Source organism: Carcharodon carcharias, chromosome 21 (genome assembly GCF_017639515.1).
Source record: "Carcharodon carcharias isolate sCarCar2 chromosome 21, sCarCar2.pri, whole genome shotgun sequence".
Classification (NCBI taxonomy): domain Eukaryota; kingdom Metazoa; phylum Chordata; class Chondrichthyes; order Lamniformes; family Lamnidae; genus Carcharodon; species Carcharodon carcharias.
In genome coordinates this window covers 12,388,439-12,402,445 of record NC_054487.1, presented here as the reverse complement: position 1 = coordinate 12,402,445, position 14,007 = coordinate 12,388,439, and the positions used below count along the sequence as shown (strand labels likewise).

Genomic DNA, 14,007 nt, shown 5'->3' with positions numbered 1-14,007 from the left:
CCCCTCTCCTGTGATTCCCCCCCTGTGATTCCACCCACTTTCTGATCCCCCACCTTCTTACTCCCTCCCCCACCTCCTGATCCCCCCCTCTCCCACTTTCTAATCCCCTCCCTCAGCTTATGTTTCCCCCCTCCTGCACCTTCTGATCCCCTCCCCCACCTTCTGATCTCCATCCCCACCTGACCCCCTCCCCATCTCTTGACCCCCTCCGCCCACCTTCTGACCCCCCTCCCCATCTCCTGACCCCCTCCCCCATCTCCTGACCCCCCCTCCCCCACCTTCTGAACCCCTCCCCCCACTTCTGACCCCCCCCATCTCCTGACACCCCTCCCCCACCTTCTGACCCCCCCTCCCCTGACACACACACACTCACACACACACACACACCCTCCCCGCTGATCCCCACCTCCCGGGTTACAGTGAAAGCTCTGCTCAGCCTGGCCCCGCCCGGAACACGTACGCTTGGTGGGCGGCCGCAGTTACCCTGAGAGCCAGTAGATCGCAGCGGTGGGAGCTGAGAGGCTGTGTCTCCCCCGGCGGTGGCGGGGTGGAGGGGGTTGGGGGGGGGGGTGGGTGGTGGGGAGCGGGGGGGAGCTGCCGGAGGATGCGATGCCCGATGGTGAGAGATGGGAGTGCGATCGGAGGACAGGGAGACCCCGGCCGGGGCTGCGAGCCTTCTCCCCTCGCTGCCTCCCCTTAGCCTTGCCCACGGGCTGTGCGCCGCTCTCTGCGCCGCCGCTTACTGCAACGGGCTGAGCGGAGAGCTGGTGCATGACGATGTGTGGGCGATTGTCAACAACCCGGACCTCCGCACCTCCGCCCCGCTCCCCAGCATCTTCCTCAACGACTTCTGGGGCAAGAGCATGAGGGACAACAGCAGCCACAAATCCTACCGGCCCCTCTGCACCCTCACCTTCAAGTAAGTGTCGCCCCTCTCTGGTCTATTCGTGGGGGCTGCCCCTTCCACTGCCTTCGCCTCTATGACCTGGGGTTACCAGCCTCACCAGGAGTCAACAACCACTTGAATCGATGTAGCATCTTTCACGCCGTAAGGACATCGCAGGGGGGGTGGGGTGGTGGGGGTGGTGGTTGGGGGGGGGGCGGGGTGTGGTGGTGGTGGTTGTAATCCCAGCAACATTTGACACCCAGCCCACAGAAGGAGATATTAGGACGGCCGGTCGAATGTGTGGTCCGATAAGGGCAGGTTTTTTTAGGGGCGCCCGAAAGGAGCAGAGACACACTTGGAAAGGCGGGGAGAGGGGATTTGGGAAGGGTATTCCAGCGTGTGGGACCCCTGCAGCTGAACGATGGAGTGCTGGAAATCTCGGGGGTGGGGGGGGGGGGGGGGGGGGGGGGGGTGGTTAGGGGGAGGGGGGTGGGGTGGTGTCAGCCCCAGAGAAGTGGAAATAACTTTGGGTTATAGGGCTGGAGGTGGGAGGGACCGGGGCTTCATTTGAAAACAAGGGTGAGAATCTCAAACGTTGGACCAGAAGCCAACATAGATAGGCATTAAAAGATTAAACTCCGGGACATTGCTGTGACTAATACCTGGGTGAAGAGTTAAGGGGGCATTTAAAAATAGCACATTTTAAACATTTTCTTTGAGCCCTTGTGAGTTCTGGAAATATTTGATGTGGAGAGAGCAAAGGCCGTCTTTACTGTTCAGAGCTGTCAGAGGTCCTTTCATGATTCCCCCAGGAATGTGTGCAACCAGACTTGGCAACAATATATTCCTTCTATTAACCCCCAGATGCCGAGCCGAGACTCCAGGGTCTGTTCAGAAGATCAAGCAGTTGAATAAAACATTTATTGTAAAGTAGGTTGAAGTTTATTCCTTTTCCCCTCCAAGTTTTATTAGTTTTAAACTAAAAGTAAACAGTGCAGATTCAAAGTCCAACTCATGTATTTTTTGTAATATTTTTGTAGTGTAACTTGATCCAGTTAAAATCAATCTTCCTTAAGCCCTCGCCCGTGACCGTTCATTTTGTAATTAACCTCGTCAGTTTGTGACAATAAATTATTATTCCAAGTGTGAATATTGTGTTATTTTATAACAATTGGGCCTCCGTGTACTTTCACCAATGAGGGATTATTTTTGGAGAATGCTCCACTTGCTTCTAGAGAGAGAGGGGTGGGGACTTCCTTGCTGTGTGCTTGGGAGGGAACTGGAGGATTGAAAAATGTTAAGCAGCAATGAGACAGTTTGATTGTATTAATCGCTTTGTTAATTATTATTTTATGCTGCCCAAAGGCAGCTGTGCAATTCTAGCTTGGCAATTAAAAGCAGATGTTTTACCCCATGCTGGTAGGAACTAGTTTTCTATACTATTGTGTACGTTTATGCATGTATATATCATATATATTTTATATATTATATATATATGCACACACACAATTATACATACATAATATCTCCAGTGAATTCTCCAGAAAATGTATTTGCCAATGTTGCAAATGGTATGCCAGTTACAATATTCTCTAGTGCCTGTACTAAGATTCCTAGTATTCTCCCAAATGGGCCAGATGTTAAAGGCAGTGTATCTCGGCATCGGCTAACAGTTTGTGGAGTTCCAACAAGCCAGTCCTCGGGTAGCGGGATTGGGGTGGTGGGGAGCACACGGACCGAGGTTTAGGCCACAGCATCTGGCTCGCACACAGTCAAACTTGCCCACAAGGTATCTCACAGCGCTGCCGGCAGACTCCTGCTGCTGGCCCATATTTGGGGGTGGGTGGGTGGGTGAGTGGGGAGACCAGTCTGGTTTGAGAGTCTTCAGTATCTGCGGAACTGCACATTAAGATTGGTCAATGCATTCATTACTTTGAGAAGGGAGTGAAAAAAATTGTCAAATCATGTAATTGTGGGGATAGTTTGACCTGGTATCTTAACCCCTGCCCTGCTTTTATATAATGAGGGTGTTTCTGTTCTTTATATTGTATACTGCTTTAATCCTTGTATTGTGGAACTGGTCCTAGTCAAATACAAGGCACGGTATATTTCTTTGGCCAGGCAGTTATTTGATTAATATGCTGTCTGTAACTGACTATTTTCTGTATGGCTACATGTTCACAAATATATCTGATGCAGAACGTGTTGGAATGTTGCAATATCTGCAAAGTTAGTGACTGAAACATTGTTTACGTTTGAGTAATTTTAATTGTAATTTTTTTGTCAAACTTTACCAATGTGAACCACTTAAATGTGAAATCTGGTGCACTTTGTTTCTGTCTATGGAAGATAGAGACTGCTTCAGCAGCACCCAGCATGAGACACAAAGAAGGGAAAGAAACTATAATTGACAGAAGTTTGAAATTAAAAACCCCGTGTACAGCACGTGAAGAAGGAGAAAATCGATTGGTTAAAGTTTTGGGTGCAGACCCTTCATCAGATTTTAAATTGTACTATTTTTTATATAGTCACTGGAGAACAACAGAAATTGCTGTCTATAATTACCCCTGTTTATCCATTGTTCTCTGTAATTCAGCGTCAGATATCAAGTGTATTTTTTGTCATTTATTTTCCCTGAAGATATGGCATTTCTAAAGCTGATTTTTAGATAGGATATTACGTTAGTGATGCCGAACATTCCGGATATTGGTAAATTGTCCCTACTGTTGAGGGTAACGGGGTGGGGGGGTTTGCGGGAGCAGTCTGAGCAGAGACTGAATGTTTTCTCACAAAATGGAGGGGGGATAAATGGAGGGGTGGGTGGGGGGTGGGTTGGGCAGACAACGGGACGTCGCTCAGGAGTGACACAATGAATGTATGGCAGTGTTAATTAAAGGGTGACATTGCATGAACCTGGCTCGTGCCCTCTTACACATGCAAGTTTGAGGAGTGATTTAATAGTGGTGTTCAAAATCCTAAATGGATTCGATAAAGTAGATATGGGGAAACCATTTAATCTCATGAGGGAATCTTGAATAAAAGGGCATAATCAAAATTAGAGCTATACCATTCGGGCTGGTCAGGAAGCGCTTCTTCACACCAAGAGTAGTGGAATTCCGAAACCCCGGTCCATTGAGCTGTGAATTGAAATTTTCAAGAGAGAAATCGCTAGATTTTTCTTGGGTAAGAATATTCAAGGACGTGGAGCAAATGGGGCTGAGGTACAAATCAGCCATAATCTAACTGAATGGCGGAACAGGTTCGATGGGCTGAATGGCCTATTGGTTGGGATTGGTGTGAGGCCCGAGGCAAAATTAAATGTGTCATAATATGGAGAGGCAAAAGAGGGGATAGGGAATTGAACCAAGAGCTCTTTCTGTCTTGGATATGAAGCATCACAGCCGACTTCAGGAAGATTACTGTTCCACACAACATAAAAGAAAATTCCTAATATAGTACAGGTGATATATCTGACCGGGTAAAAAAGACAACAGGAAACGAGTTCTGGTGCTGCAGGCTCATGTGGCTTTCCCTGTCCTATTGTGGATACACTCCAGGTACAGAGGGGTATGTATGCTGGCATCGAGAACCAGCGAGATAGCCCACACAATCAACAGGGGAAAGCTTCATGTTGGGTCAGTTACCTGGTATATTTTTTTTGCAGATTGTGGAGTTCATTAATGATCTGGGAAAGAGAAGGCTCAGGGGTGACCTGATATTAAATCCGATAAGGAAGGAATTCAGGAGATATTTCTTTACTCAGAGCGGCTAGAGTATGGTCACCGCTACCAGCCGGAGTCGTTGTGACGAATAGTGCACAGGAATATCCCGTTCTCAGTTATAGACACGTTGCTGGAAACCATTACGTTACTCGAAACTACATACATCAAAGCAATTTTTCCTGTTTAAATGTACTTAATATCAGGAGATGCGTTCCCACCCCGAGATTTTCAACCCCAATGCATACAAATAAACTAAACAGAATGTGAATAAACCTTCTACGCTCCTAGTGATGTGAGAAAGAAGCAAAGAGAACATGGTTTGTTCTTCATGACTGCTCTGCAACAAGGCAAGGCCTCAGCCCCATTCACCTCCTGGTTGCGGACGCTTGTGTCACTGGACAGCCTGGCTGTCTGTCTGCCTCCTGCAGAGCCAGCAGCTACTTTGCAGGTGATGAGGGGCGCTAGAGGCCACCGGGCTCCTGCGTGAACCCCGGGCGATCCAGAGTGCAGTTGTTGGTGACTTGGGGTGGGAGCCACCAGGCTCCTGGCGGAATTCCTGACGCTCCAATTCTCAGAGCCGGAGATGTGAAAGTGCGAGTGCCCGTGGAGGTGGGGTGGGGGGCTTGCTCCCCCCCGCCCCCCGCCCCCCAACGTTAGTGCCGCTGCTACCCTGGAACATGCCGAGTCCCAGGAGGAAGAAGCCGAGTGTCAGCCACAACATGTCCCTCGACCTGACAGCGAGCGAGTGGCCAGCCGAGAAAGCCATGGTGCGGTTCCAAATGGTGGGGGAGGGAGACCGAAATCTAAACGAGAGTTCCAGAGAGTGGGGAAACAGCCCTTTCATTGTTTCAGCCGCCAGTAACTGTGCAGATGCTTATAAAAAATAAACACACTAGGTTTTCAACTACTTAATAACGGGATACGTAGTACAGCGGATAAATGGGTAATAATTTGTTAACTGCTTAACAATGAAATTCGGTTATTCAAAACACTTGGAACAGGGTATGGGTGAAGGGGGAGCTAGGTAATGGGGTAGAAAGGAATAGGTGGTTTTACTGATAAAGTGGGATGAGGTAGATTGGGGCATAAACACGGGCATAGACCAGTAGGGCTGAATGGCCTGTTACTGTGCTTTAAATTCGATGTAACTTTCCGAAGGACACAACACCACCAATCCAGGCAGTTGTAGGCAACAAGTGAGGCGTTCCTACTCAGAATTTCAGCAACTTTTCCATTACTCAGACCCGGTTACCCTTTAGATTTTTTTTTATTGAGGAGATAAAAATGGGCAACTGCACCCAATATATAGATGGATTTACTCCAAGCCAAACGACTGGATTTTGGTTTCTCTGGGGCTATTTTCACTTTAAAAGAGACGTTGAAATGGAGGTTGTGCCGCTGTTCTTTAGGCGAGAACCGGGAAGTCCCAGGCCCGTTTCATAGATGCTGAATTAGCTCATCTGGGAGGCGTGTGTTTGAATGACCCAATGTTCCTCCTATTGGGGGCGGGGTGTTGGTACAGCAGATAGAATTGGAAATCTAGCTGTTGTTTTTGGCTTGATCTTCAGTGGAAGCTGTATGGATGGAGACCAGCTTAGACTCAGTAATGATGCATGCTGTGGTGAGAGAACCAGCCGCTCGGCTCATAACAGAAGATTGACCACTTGACAAACCTGATCATTTCATAGAAACTTATCTAGGAAGGAGGCCATTCAGTGCATCGTGACTGTGCTGGCTCTTTGGAAGAGCTATTCAGTTAGTCACGCCCCCTGCCCTTTTGATGAAGCCTGATAAATATTTCTGTTTTCAAAAAATATATATCCAATTTGTGGACTGGAAAATTGCAGAATTGGTTCACAAATATTCTTCAGGAATGGAAGCCTGCCACACCTACCCAGTCTGGCCTACTTGTGACCAGTCCACTCTGTGGTTGACCCTTAAGTGCCCACATGGTGACTAGGGATAGCAATGCATACTGTCTTCACAAGGCTGCTCACATCCTAAGAACATTTTAAAAAATGGTCTGGAAGGAAGCTAGCTGGTGTGAGGGACTAAGACCTCACCTTGTGTATTCCCCCCCCCCCCCAAAAGATATAGAGATATGCTCATCGCTATCTCTAAAACTTTCAAACTGGACAAAGACCTAAAATGGCTGAATCTATGCTTATCTCTGACCCTGAACAAAAGAAGCTACCTGGCAATATTGGGGAAACTTGCACCTCGTTATCCCTGAAAAGCCACTAGCGACCACCTGTGGGCTGCACAAACCAAATTCAAAGGGAGCTATACAAAGGCCATCTGCATTTCATAACCCAGGCTGGCCAACAGGAGTCCAATCATCTGCTATGGGAAACGGGCCCTACAATCTTCCTTCCAATTCTTAATGGTTGAGACATTCAACAATCTTATGGAACCCAGACTAGGGATACACACCCCTTGTCAAAAACAGTGTGGAGAGGTGGGAGTCATGTGACATAGACCTCTGCCTTGGGGAACCAGTAATGTTGGCTTGCTGAACTGCAAAGGCTCAATCTGCCATTTTACCATCTAATTAGCAGCATCTCAGTCAAGGAGCTCTGGCCTGGGTGGGACATCTGGCCCTATCTACACTGCTTCTACTGGAAATTCTGTACCATTGCCTACAAGACTGATTCATCTCTGCATGCCTATCTTATTGTGTGAAGTCAGCACCACTTGAAAAGTGCAGCATCAGTTTTCAACCTGTTGACTTCTGTGGAGGAATTTGGACTTTCATCCTGGATTCTGGAACGCATGTGAAACAATACTTCTTTTCTCTGTGGTCTCTGCATTGTAAATCTTCTTTTCCCTATCCCTTTTTTAATGTATGAACACAAAGGAGGCAATATGGTGACCCTCCTCTCGCCTTTTGAGCATGTGCAAATAAACTAACCCTTTGAGTTCATCCTATCTCGAGTTTGCAGTGCGATTATGAATAGAAAATTGGATCACACCAAAAACTTAGAGGTTGGGAAATACACCACTGCTTATAAAAGGGGAAGCAAATCATAAAACACCTTTCTTTTTATGGACAGATGGTGAGAGGAGAAATTAGTGCTAGTTAGATTAATCCTCGCCCCTCCTGTCCGTAACACAATGTTGTATTGTTAGTGTAGCCTTGTTGTCAACATTCTGTCACTTTTTGCATGAATGCTGAGATTTTCAGAAGGTTTCTTCACGTAAGTTTTTTTTAACAATGTTGGAACTGCATGATTTGCATTTAGAAGAAGTATTTTTTGGTCAGAAGTGAAGCACGAGTCTTGACGATGCTGATTGTTAATTTTAAAAAAAGCAATGCAGAAAATCTTTTGAGGGACATCAACTATAGCCAACCCTTTGGCACACTGCCAGGAAGCCAAAGGATGGATGAAAGACATGCTCACAATCACAAAGAATGAATGCCATGTGTGACTTGGAATGGGACCATTTCATGCTGAGAATGGTGGAAACCTGATTGGAGGGATTCAGACAAGGGGTTGATGGATCTAGAAGGTGACAACATGGTCAAGGGCATTGAAGAGAAAGGGGAGGCCAGACATGAGCCAGTTAGTGAGGACAGAAGAAGGCTTTTCTTCTGAGAAGAGCAGATGATGACAGTCTTTAAAGGGAAGAGGACAGTGTATGAAAAGAGGGAACAGTTTACAATATTGACTAAGCTGGTGGGGCTGGTCGATGTGAATGAGAGACAGGAGGGTAGGATTTTTTTGTAGAAGGGGCAGTAACAGTTTTGAAAGAGAGAAAGGCGAGAGAGAGAGCGAGAATCAGTGCTTGAGGAGAGCAAAGCATGAATGATGCCAGCTCGCACGGGGAAGTTTCATTAAACACACTGCTGACATTCATCTTTGCTGAAAATCCTTGCTGGACAACAATTCAGCCCTGTGAGTCTGCTGTCTAATTAAATGTCACATTGTGTCGAGGAAGATAACAGAATTCTGAAGTTTGTCATTAGTTAAATTAGCTCTTTAACAGTTAATTGCCTGTACTGTTTGTTCTATTTGTAGTTAATTTGAAAAAGCAGTAATTAGTCAAATTAGAGAAGGATGGTTTGTTTTATAGGTTTTGTTGGCAGTTTTCGGTGCCTGAGACCCTATTTGTATCACAGAAGTGATTTTGTAATTGTGAAGATTTCAACTGTTGTTGACTAATCCTGCTTATACATGAGGAGGTGGAGGAGGGAAGGAAGGGATACAAGGATTTGGTTAAATGGAAAATTAATTCATCCTCAGAATATGGACATTGGTAACATCCAGCATCAATTGCCCTCCCTAGTTGCCCTGGAGAAGTTTGCCCAGGTGGCCTGCCTGCTTGAGCCTCTGTAGTTCATGTGCAGAAGGTGCTTCCACAGTACAGTTAGGTTGGGAGTCCCAGCTCTGATCAAGGAATGCTGATATATGCCCAAGTCAGAGTATTGCATGACCTGGAGGGGAGCTTATAGCCGATAGTGTTACCATGCACCCTCTTCCCTTCTATTCCTAGGTAGTGGAGGTCACTGGTTGGGAAGCTGCTGCCAAGGAGCCTTCATGAGTTGCTGCCGTGCACATTGCAGGTGTGCTGGCGGTGGACAAGCTGCCTATCCCTTTTTAGTGATTACCAAGCTTTTCGGACAAGGGGTTGATGAATCTGGGAGGTGATAACAAGGTCAAGGACCTTGGGAGAGAAAAGGGAGTCAGGCATGAGTCAGTTAGTGAGGACAGGGGATGGCCTTTGTTCTGAGAATAGAGGGTGATGATCCTCTTTAAAGGAAAGAGGACAGTAGCTGAAAAGAAAGAAAGTTGGTGGGGCTAGTGGGTATGAATGGGAAAGTGAAGAGTGGGTTTTTTGTGGAAGGATAGTAATTGTAGCTTTGAAAGAGAGAGAGAGAGCAAGATGGTGCTTGAGGAGAAGAAACAGCTAATAATGCCAGCTAGCATGTCATACAGACAGTATTGGGGGGAATCTCATATAGGCCAGCAATGGTGAAAGTACACAGCAGGCAGCCAATAGGTCAGATTTGGCCAAAGACGTAAGTTGAACCTGTTACTTTCCTTTGGTGCCTTCCCCCAATAGGACATGATATTGAAAAGTACAATCCTGAGAGGCAGTGGTGATTGGGTGGTGGATTGGCTGTATAGAGCATACATAGAGAAGCTGACTTTATGCTTGCTGATGTTCTTTGCTGCAGATCCAGCAACATCTTGATTGTAAAATCCTCACCCTTGTTCCCAAATCCCGCCATGGCCTCACTCCACTTCCCACACCCTCCCCCCCCACCTCAGTTCTGTAATCTCCTTCAGTCCTGTAATGCTGCAAGCACACTGCATGCTTCCTATTCTGGTATTTTGTGTATTTCTGATTTTCTTCACCCCATCATTGGTGGCCGTTCCTTCAGCTATCAAGGATCTAAGCTCTGGAACCCCTTCCCTAAACCTCTCTACCTTTCTCTCCTCCATTAAGACACTACTTCAAACCTTCCTCTTTGACTAAGTGTTTGCCACCAGTTCTAGTATCTGGCTCAGTCAAACTTTGATTGATAATGCCCCTGTGATGCACTGTGGGGAGTTACTATCTTAAAGGTGCTATATAAATGCAAGCTGTTATTGTAAGAGGGACTAAGGATAGAGTCCTGAAGTACACAAGAGAGGATCACATGTGTATAAGTGAAGGAGCCATTTGAGATTTGTTTGTGTTGGGACAGATTCTGAGTCGCACAATGGTGCCAAGGAGACAGCTTGCAAAGGAGTGGTCAAGATGGGGAGGGAGAGGCAGTGAACCAGGATGGTGGTTGGACTGGATTTTGGTGACTTTGGCCAGGGTATGTTGATGTTCGTATCAGGAGTTAGACTGTGGGGGTCTCTATGTCTCTCTGGCTTACCTGCTCTGGCTAAACCAGGTGCTGTGTAACATCTGTGTTCTGCTTGACCTTGAGCTGAGATTCTTATTCCATATTTAGTGGCTCAAGACTATTTACTTCCACTTCTGGAACATTGCTGGTTTGCCCCCATTTTTCTTCCTTTGCTGCTGAAGTATGAATCCTCAATTTTTTTATAACAGAGAGCAACTTTTCCAATGTTCTTCTCACCAGCCTCCCTCCTTCACTTGTCACAAACATCATTAGCTCAACGGCCTGACATAAAACCCCACATTCTGTCCTTGCCAGTCTGCAGTATATCAATTTCAAGGTCACCATTATCTCTTTCCAATCCTTTCCGCAGCATTCCTTATGTCTGAGTGATCTTCAGTCTGCACCCAAAACTCCAAGTTTACTGCTCAATCCTTGTTCCAATATGGCTCTCATTCATTCAGTCACTCTACCCTAGCTCTTTGATACCCTCTTCCTCTCAAAATCCATCTCCACAGCCTAGTTTTCATTTTGTCATTTAAAAGATTTGATAGGGTACGTGGAGAGAAACTACTCTTCTGGTTGGGGAAGTTCAGCACAAAGGGGCAACAACTTTACAATTAGAGCCAGGCAGTTGAGGGGTGATGTCAGGAAGTCCTTCACAAAAAGATAGTGGAAGTTTGAAACTCCTCCAAAAGGATATAAACGCAAGAGGGTCAAATTAAAAATCCAAACTGATATAGATACATTTCTGTTGGATAAAGATGTTAAGGACTGGAGAACAAAGGCAGGTAGATTGGGTTAAGCTACAGATCAGCCATGATCTAATTAAATGGTGGAACTGACTTGAGGAGCTAAATGGCCTATGCATTTTCCTATGTTTTTGCATCCCATTGCCCCACTTTGTGTGCAGTGTCAGCATCATCCCTTTATTAACCAATCTGCAACATCTCACTACGTGAATGTTTTGGACTGCATATAGGCGAAGATCGTGGGCTCACAGTCATCTCCAATAATCCCTCCTTCGTCTGCCTCCCTCCTCAAGATTTGTTCAACCTTTTGGATTGATTTTTTGGCGCGGGCTAGTCTAGTTCTTTACGACACCTCAGTGTCCCATTGTTCTGTTGAGTAAATTGAGCAGAGATGCTGCTTGCAGTAATGTCAATTAAATCTTCTGTGTCTGTCTGGAGCTTGATGAATGAGTTAGCAAAGGAGGCTGAGGCCACTTGCGTGCTTGAGTTTCACAGGGTTTTTTCAAAAAAGCTGCAAATGCTGAATCTTCCTGAATATGAAAGGAGGGTAAGATAAAACAGGTTACACAGCTCTGCTGTAATTAGGAAAAAGGGATTTATAATATCTAAGGCCCAACCTCTATAGTTCTCCTAAACCTCTCCTCCCCTCCACCTCTCCTCCTTTAAGATCCTGCTTAAGTTTTCGGTCATATATCTGAATGTCTCCTCCTTTGCCTCTGTGTTAGGTTTTTTTTAATAGCACTTCTGTGAAACACCTCGGGCCGTTTCACGATATTAAGGCAAGTAATTGTTGGTAAACTTTACTGTGGCTGAGTCAAAATCCTGGAACTCCCTACTTAACAGCAACGCAGGAGTACCTGCACCACATGAGCTGCAGTGGTTCAAAAAGAAGGCCCACCACCACCTTAAGGTGAACTGAGGATGGACAATAAATGCTGGCTTTGTCATTGATGCTAACATCATGTAGAGGTCAAAACTCTCCAGCTTTTGGTTGTCTCTACAAAAGAGGTGAGCAAATGTCTTGCTCTTTCCCCATCCCTACCTTTTTACTTCAGAAAGATTTACATTTTTTGAACTTTATCAACATGAATCAAAAGGAGGGGAAAAGTAAAATTAGAGCAGACAATTAATTAAATCAAATAATTAGCTTGCAATGGTTTTTCACATGAAAGAAATTGATTGTTCTCTTAGCTCTTTTCTATCATTAATTTTAACAATGGCCAACAGTAATTGTTGAGCAAAGCTGCATACAAACAGTATGTACAAATTTGTACTTTCTCTCATCAAAGAGAGACCCAAATGTAATTATCATCCGTGGGAATCTCATTAAATTCACTCTTGCATTTTAAGTGATCCAGTTGAGGGAGGATTTTGGAAGATGCAGGAACATTTGAGAGTCCTTGCCTCCCTCTGGCAGACAACTTTAAGGATAAAACCTGTTGTTTGTATGATGCTGCCCTTGGTTTTGTTAGCAACACTGGGCCTTAACCTGCAGGTTTTGTTCTTATACAACTGGGCTCTCTATCCCAGCTCCTATTTCAGCAGCAGGTTGGAAGGGAGGCTCTGACTGTGTGCCTCTCTTCCATGCTCGCCCGAGCGGACCTGAGGAGTTATCACTCGGCAGAGGACCCACTAGTTTGTTTGAGGCTTATGACATCCTCAAGATGCTAACCATATTGTGTAATATGGATAATGATTGTGTTTTTATTGTGCTAATTTGAGTTTAGTTGGCCCATTTGTTTATTAGTGCATTGGTGGTGACCTCCTGGTGTGGCACTGTAGTGATATTTACTTCCTGGTGGCATTGAGTCAGCCCAGGACCACTCCATTGGTCCACTCCAAATTACGTCTGTGCAAATCCAATCCTTCAGTTCCTGTGTCTGTGTGCGCTCGTGTGTGTGCATTTATTATAATTTATTAAAATTTATTATTTTCTATCTGTTCTGCTACTGACATCTCACTCCATTCCCTCCCCATCCTTCATTATCAGGGCACTGACTCCTTGCTGGTATAAGTTGTTACTGGTGTGAATTAGCTTCCAAGGCTTTCACCAACTGGTCATCTTTCCTATGCGTCTGCATACTAAACTTAATCCTTTCCTCCCTTGACAACCATACATGCTGTCTGCAGTCGCAAGCTGGAACCCTTACAGAATTCTTGACATCCCTCCTCTACAATTGCTGAGGCTACTCCTCACAGTCTGCCTAATAAGCCACCTCATGGTGGATTATGTGTCCTGGGTATATAAAGCTGAGCTGTTGAGCTAGGGCATCAAAACATATGGAACCTAGGTGGAGAGTTGGACTGAGGTAGAGATTAGCCATAATCTAACTGAATAACAGAACAGGCTCAAGGGGCTGAATGGCCTACTACTATTCCCACTCTGCAACCTTACCTAGTTAAATTGTCAAGATAGTCTCTCACCTTGTTGGATATGAGTTACAAAGTGGATGTTTCAGAGAAATATGACTGTGTGATTGCTTTAAACCTCCTGGATTATTAACCAGCTCCAGTTTCCTGCACCACAGATGTGACAACTGAGAATATTGTAAGTGAGTATGGCGAAAATCAAGAGTGCTACAGAATGGAACTTTCTAACCCTGTAAAGCCAAACGTGGTCTGGTTTTTGTGGGATCGAGATAAAGGAAATCAGTATTATCTGCAGCCGGAGATCAGAAAGTACTATCTTGTGAACTGGCACCATAAGTTTCAGGCTGTTCATCAATGCTTCCTGCTAGCCATTAATGAGCTGGTTTAATATTGAGGAAATCTGCTTGCATCCTTTTTCAAATATCAGGCATTATTAAAACC

The 14,007-nt window shown here is 45.5% G+C and overlaps 1 protein-coding gene across 4 annotated transcripts in view; it reads left to right on the top strand.

Annotated features, from left to right (window-relative positions):
- The first annotated feature begins 579 nt into the window (after window positions 1-579).
- tmtc1 (transmembrane O-mannosyltransferase targeting cadherins 1) overlaps window positions 580-14,007 on the top strand; it is a 183,744-nt gene continuing 170,316 nt past the window's right edge. For 2 of the 4 annotated variants that reach the window (XM_041215608.1, XM_041215605.1), the window contains exons 1-2: window positions 580-919; window positions 1,751-1,816. In XM_041215608.1, coding sequence (XP_041071542.1) covers window positions 627-919; window positions 1,751-1,816 — 359 coding nt within the window. In that variant the 5' untranslated portion in view covers window positions 580-626. The remainder of the gene's footprint in view (window positions 920-1,750; window positions 1,817-14,007) is intronic. The other 2 variants (XM_041215609.1, XM_041215606.1) reach the window with 1 other exon arrangement.